General features: G+C 42.9%; 1 protein-coding gene across 1 annotated transcript; it reads right to left on the bottom strand.

Annotated features, from left to right (window-relative positions):
• Positions 1 to 3,897: 3,897 nt before the first annotated feature.
• Positions 3,898 to 6,534, bottom strand: pou4f4 (POU class 4 homeobox 4). Its single transcript, XM_071914075.2, has 2 exons — positions 6,415 to 6,534; positions 3,898 to 4,830 (listed from the first exon to the last, which is right to left on the bottom strand). The coding sequence occupies exons 1-2, from the start codon at positions 6,532 to 6,534 to the stop codon at positions 3,898 to 3,900; spliced, it is 1,053 nt and encodes a 350-aa protein (XP_071770176.1).
• Between the last annotated feature and the right edge of the window lie 221 nt (positions 6,535 to 6,755).

Here is a 6,755-nt window from a genome sequence, read left to right as displayed (position 1 = left end):
TCAATCTAACGCTGTCTCATATATAAGAAAGACTAATGTTCAGGCAACAATTTGCATCACCTTACTAGTGGTATATGTGATATTATTATGCATGCACAATACATCCCAACAGATGTGTGAAAACCTCCTGCAGGCCAGTGAGTCTCGTACCTCAGGATGTTTCCTTCCTTGCATCATGTCTTAGTGTGCAGAGGAATAAAACTCTTGGATGTAAATTTTACATGGTCCTTCATAAGCTGAGTAGGTTTCAAGACCACAGGAGTGTTGAAACCCATTCAAAATGCATTATGTTATAAAACAAAACAAAAAATGCTACATCTTAATTGCAGAAGAGCTGAATTTTTGACTGGTGAGTTTATCTACTGACAGAAATGTGGCTGAATGTCAGGCTGATAGTCGATGTAAATTAAAGCAATCGACACTTCCTCTAAAACTGAAGCTGATGTGAAGGTTGAGGTGATGAGAAACAGTCAAATAGTCTTTCATGGCATTATAAGACAACTGTGTACGTCGATATCTTGAATAAAATGACTGTTTAGAGCCAAAGGATTTATACTTGTCAAGTTTGATGAATCTGTAGGAGGTGAACATCAGCCAGACACATATGGTTCAGGCAGCTTCCCTGTAGGCCTATAAGCAAATTGAAGTTTTAGTGATGCAAACATTTCTCTGAAGGCAGAAATAATCTCGCTGGTCGAGTTAAATCTCAAAGATTGAATCCCACAGTTTGAAGCGGTAAGCAATTGAAGAGCTAAGTGAGGAGCTAGCTATGAAGGTTAGCGCTATTGCTAACCTGAAAAAAAGCAGTCTAACCATAATAAGTTATTGAGCCTGGTCTCCCAACTGTTAGCTAACCTTTTCACCTGACTAACAGGTGAAGAAATGACGTGTCCAGCTCCTGCTTTGTCTGACACTGTTTTCAGTTTACTATCTATTAGCTAGTTAGCCTAGCCATGCTAGCCTATAGCTATCTAGGTAAGCTAGTTAGCTAGCTGCTGGCCATGTTACGAATGAAAGAAAATAATAAGTAATTTCCATTTATATTTTTTATTTCTATTTTAAACAGAGTGTCTTCTTTGCTATTCAAATTTGCCACTTAGTTAGCTAATCTTGCTTTGAAAAAAACGGCGGTTGTTTGCCCCGCCCACTGAGGTTTAACTCAACCAATGAGATTATTTCCGCCTCTGAGAAACGTTTATACCACTAAAACCACTGGATATAATGTAGCCTGTTCCTTGATGTGATAGAGCCATATATATATAGACTTCATATCCAACAAAGTTGATCAATATTAGAGTCAGTCAGGCATCAGATCCTATTCATCAGGCTGCAGCAGCTTTCAGACGGAGCTTCACCTCAGCTTCTCCTGTTTCACAGCAGCAGCTGCTCTGCTCTCTCCTCTCTTCTCTCGCCTTTTCTCTCTCTTTTTATCTCCCTGCAGAAAGACAGACTGCCCACTGTATCTAGGCTGCTGCTGGAAGCTCATATTGCACCAGTCCATTAAATCTATCTTCTGCATTGGCTGCAGAAACTGTTAACACCTCTAGCACCAAACACAGGCTGCTGAGCGGTGTAGCGGTGAAGAAAGAGGATGATTAGCACGAGGCAAACAAACATCACTGTAAACAAACAGCAGTTATATTTTCAGAAAAGCTTCGGCTAATTTCTGCTTTTCCATCTTTAAAAAACACTATTTTATAGAACTTGTATGCTATTTACATTACTCAAACCAGATGTTTCCTAAATTCAACCATTCCTCTGATGTTTCACTGGATGAAAAAAAAAACCTTCACATATTTTTTTGAAAGTGCTATACAAATAAAGTTTTATTGATGTTATTTCTATCCAGTGCATTAAATCCGCCTGCTAAATGGCAGTGAAGAGTCTGCAAGAGCCCCGCCCCCCCCAAAAAAGAACTGCCTTCTGTATCTTTTTTTTTTTTTTTTTTTTCCAAAGAAAGGCTGTCAGATGATGAAGTAAAACGTGCATGGTTTATTTCAGCTTCTGTCGCTTACACAGACACATTTAAAGCACACTTTCACAAATGAAATATACGTCGTGTTTTTTTTCCGAAATAAATTAAGTTCAAATAAATAAAGGGCAATAAAGAAAATAAACCAAACTTAGTCTCAGAAGTGTTGGGAAAAATCTGTATAAATAAGGCCGACTATCTCCCGTCTGCAGAATATCTACAAAGTGCGCTCCACAAAGTCCCAGTAACTCAACAATAATAATAATAATAATAATAATAATAACAATAATAATAATCCAATGCAAAATGATTCGTTTTCATGTGAGGACACAAAAGGGAAGTTCAACAACGTAATTCTTCTAATAATAGCCTAATAATTTGATTGTCAAAGCATCATTGCAGTGAAATTCAACATACAACAGGTTTACACATCAGTGAGTCTTCTAGGCCTAATTCAACCAGCGACTGGAAGAAGAAAGAAAAACAAAAACCAAGAAACCTATTTGCCTTTTTTTTAGTGTGTGTGTGTGTGTGTGTGTTTTTAAATTACCAGGAATGTGCCAACACTTGCGTAATGAGGTAGACACACAGATATACCGTGTGAATGTGTGTATTCGTGCGTCTCAGCCCGTGTGTGTATGTGTGTGTGTTTTTCTCTTATTGCAATGCATTCACTTGGGGTTATTTTCATATTTTGGAACCATAAACGCACAGAAAACGCCCCGACGAGTAAACCATGCAATGGATTACAATAATTTTACCCCAGAGTTTCAGCTTACTGTGCCAAAACTATTGAATTTTCCAAGGAACAAAAACGGGGAGAAAAGACAGCGAAAAATTCAATGAAATTCAATGAGCTTTTCACACACGTAGGTGCAACATATTCACAAATATGTACAATGATAAATATAAAAAAGCTATTCCGACTAAGGAGGATAATAACAATTATTCCTCGATTCCCGTCATTATTATTATTTTTTTGTACAATAATTGCCATATGAATGAATGGGGCGAACATTTTCCCCCTCTTTTTCTGTCACGATGGTGATAATCTTCTCCTATATTTCAGAGAGTATCGGCCTGTTCGTCGATAAGCTTCGAGTGTCTCAGGATTTGGACCGGGTCTCAGTCTTTATCCCGGTCTGGATGCTCCGTCTCCACTGTCAGAAAAAAAAGGTACACCGTTGTATCCTTCTGTCCCAAAAAAATAAAAAATAAAAAAGGTTTCTATTTCTACTCATCAGGTGTCGCACATCCAGATCTCCCAGCGCCTCTAAACTGCAGCAGAAACACTCCAGAGGTTTTTCTTTTCGTCTGTTATGAAAGTGTGTTGCTGCTTGTATTGAATACTTGCTTGGAAATTGTTTCCACAACACATTGGTGTGGAAAATCCTTAAATCATTCTGTCTCCTATTTGGTCTTAAAATCGTATTTTTCTTTAAAAAAAAAATTTTTTAAAAAGTGGAAAATTCAGCCAATGAAGTGAGACAGTCCCACCTGTTTCCAATGCAGTTTCACTTGTTTCTTCAGGAATTAAAAAAAAATGAAGAGTCACTATCTTGACAGCAAAAGCAGAGCACTCCACTGGTGTCGAGGAAATGATGCTTGATTAAAAAAAAGAATCTTCAGGCAAGTTGATTTGCAGTGGAAGAAACTGAAATGATCTCAGGCCCATCGGACGATTTTTCACTTGTTTTAAGAAAAGAATAATACTTGAAGATTCAATACTAGATGAAATGGCTTGTTAAGACGGATGTTTTTGCAGTGTGTGTGTGTGTGTGTGTGGCTCCCGCTGTGTGGAGAAGGTCCAGTCCCAGGGACAAAAGGTACAACGGCGCACCTTTATTTCTGACAGTGCTGGCAGCTTGTCTCTGATTTGTCTCTTTGTAAACGGGGCAGAGAGCTGCGGGTTTCCCCCCTCGGTCTTAGTGCGCTGCAGAAAACTTCATCCGTTTCTGCTTTTGCCTCTGATTGCAAAACCAAACCCGGACCACGTTTTTTTTCAGGTCCAGTTTCTCGGCTATGGCGGCGATCTTCTCCGACGAGGGCCTCGGCTGGACGGCGAAATAAGCCTCCAGGGAGCGCTTCTCCGGGGCCGCGATGGACGTGCGTTTCCTCTTTTTGTCGCCGCCGTTGAAGATCTCCGGCTTGGACATCTTCTCCCTCTGCGCCCGCTCCGCCTCCTCCAGCCAGGCCTCCAGGATCGGCTTCAGCGCCACCATGTTGTTGTGCGACAGCGTCAGGGACTCGAACCTGCAGATGGTGCTCTGGCTCAGGCAGCCGACCCCGGGGATCTTGAGGTTGGCCAGGGCCGAGCCCACGTCCGCCTGGGTCACCCCGAGCTTGATCCGCCTCTGCTTGAAGCGCTCGGCGAAGGACTCCAGCTCCCGAGGGTCGGGCTCCGCTTCCCCGCCGCCCCCCAGGGAGCCGTGGGAGCCCAGGCTGTGCGGGTGCATGTTCATGGACTGCGGGTGGTGGTGGTGATGCATTTGGTTGATGGCCGACATGTGGGCGGCGTGGGCGGTGTGCGACGCCGAGGAGCAGACGTCCGAGCCGGGCATGCCTCCGAGGGAGATGCCGCCCGGTGTGAGGTGGTCCAGCAGGTCGCCCTCCAGGCCCTGCGACGGCTGGTGGTGGGCCGGGTGGTGGTGGTGGTGTGAGGTGAGCACCGACGGATGGTGCAGGTGGGCGGAGGAGGAGGTCGGGGTGCAGGTCATGCTGGTCATGGTGGTCATGGTGTGGTAGGTCGCGTCTGGCTTGAACGGGTGGCTCTTCTGGGCCACAATGTCCACCGCGGCCAGAGCCTCAGCTCTCTGCAGCAGAGTCTCATCGAACCCGGCGAAGATGTTGCCCTGAAGCTGCGGGACAGAGGAACAGAGTCGGTTGGTTAAATCTGACAGAAACTCCCAACACACCAATTTAACCAATTTAACTTCTTAATTGGACATCAGCCGTTTCTGGAAACGTTTAGATTGCGCTTCCATTACGCACAATGATTATATTACGCAGAAGTGTTAAGTCTAGTCTTTATTTTTATAGTTTCGATGTGAAGACAATCCTGTAATAAATCTGGTTGTGTAAAAAAAAAAATCCACACATTTGTTTTTTACATGTAAAACAAAGCTGTCGCTATGGGAGGACGAGCGGCAGGAGGGATAGAGACGGAGATCTGACTCCCTGCAGGCCCGATGATGATGATCAGGGGAAATTACTGATGTGAATTTGCGTGTTTTGCACATGTGAAATGTGGAAAACACAACTGTCTATATCGTGTGAAATTTTAAATGCTTCTTTATTTTTTCACATGTGAAAACTTCACGTTGAAATTTACATTTTTTTCTGTACTGAGGATAACCGGTCTAACTTTTTAACTGGAATATTAAGAGGCGTGCTTTTGAAAATGTTTGGATTACACCTCCATTACGCACGACGCTTCCATTACGCAGGAGGATCAGGTCTATATTTTTACCATTTAAGTGGAAAGCCAACAATCAGATTATGATTTTTAGTTTTTATTTATTTTTATTTTTTTGTCAAAATATATCCAAATACATTTCCACTTCCTCTCTTACATTACATTACATTACATTACAAACAATGCGTTTTATTACAACTCGGACGTTACTGGGCCTTTTCAACACGCGGAAAGTGTGCCAATGTGGATGGATATTCATTTAAAATTAATATTTAAGGTCTCCTGAATAATTTCTGCGGACAATGAAATGAGACGAGTGTGAGGTTGAATATGAATGGGACAATATGAGATAACACAGCGCAGAATGCAGGATTTGGCTTCTCAGACTCGTGATGCTCGTTCCGACTTTTCGGGTCTACAGATCATCAAATGACTTGTCTGGTCTCCTGTGCTGTCCTCGTGCTGCTTCACTCTGGTTCGCCCTATCATGTCCATGTCTCATGTTTGCGCATTTTATTCTATAATTTCTTCTATAATTTAATCTATTTTAGTCTTATTTTATAGCACCTGTATATTTCTATTTTCATTTTACTTTACTCGTGTCTAAACAGGACGCTCTTATAAAAGACAGATCGCTCTCAGGTTTCTGTCCTCCTGCCTATAAATTAGGCTACTATTTTGGCGCTTTAGTGAGCCACAATAGTAATTTATAGTGAGTGCTAACAGATAAAGCAAAAGTAGGCTATATAAATGTATTTGGCAGCCATATCTTTAAAAGAAAAGAATAAACACACACACGAGGGGAGCATGTTCCCTCTCAGCTGTGTGAGTCTGTGCGTAATAGTTTGGTGAGCTGCTAATTTACACACTGACCAAATAACAATACTATCTGAGCAGCCATCGGGCGCTGCTCCACTCTCTCCTCGGAAACGTCGAGGACATGAGGAGGTTTTGGAAGTTTTCGCAGCAGGTGACGTGAGATGCAGGAACTTCGCCGTAGTGAAGTGAATTCTGAGATCGGACTTACCGACGGCGTGGGGAGGCAGGCCCGGCGGATGGCCTCCGAGCTGGAGTGCAGAGGCGTGTATTTGGGCTCGTGCAGGATGGGGTGCATACTGAAAGGCTGCTTGCTGTTCATCGACATCATGATTGCTGAGGTGAGTGAGGGTCGCTGTCTGTCGTCCTCGTTCTGCTCTGTCTTGGTGATTTTCTAAAAGAGAAACGCCGCAGGGGAGAACAACGGGGAGACGCGATTTGGTTGAAAATATAGTCTGGTTTGGCTTCTCTGCTGTCGGGTTTAGCTTGATTAAATAAAAGAAATATATATAGAGAGGGAGAGGTAAGTCCGTGTCTCCTGCGGGTCTCCTG

This window comes from Centroberyx gerrardi, chromosome 11, assembly GCF_048128805.1.
Source record: "Centroberyx gerrardi isolate f3 chromosome 11, fCenGer3.hap1.cur.20231027, whole genome shotgun sequence".
Classification (NCBI taxonomy): Eukaryota; Metazoa; Chordata; class Actinopteri; order Beryciformes; family Berycidae; genus Centroberyx; species Centroberyx gerrardi.
This window is presented reverse-complemented; position numbering and strand designations above follow the sequence as displayed.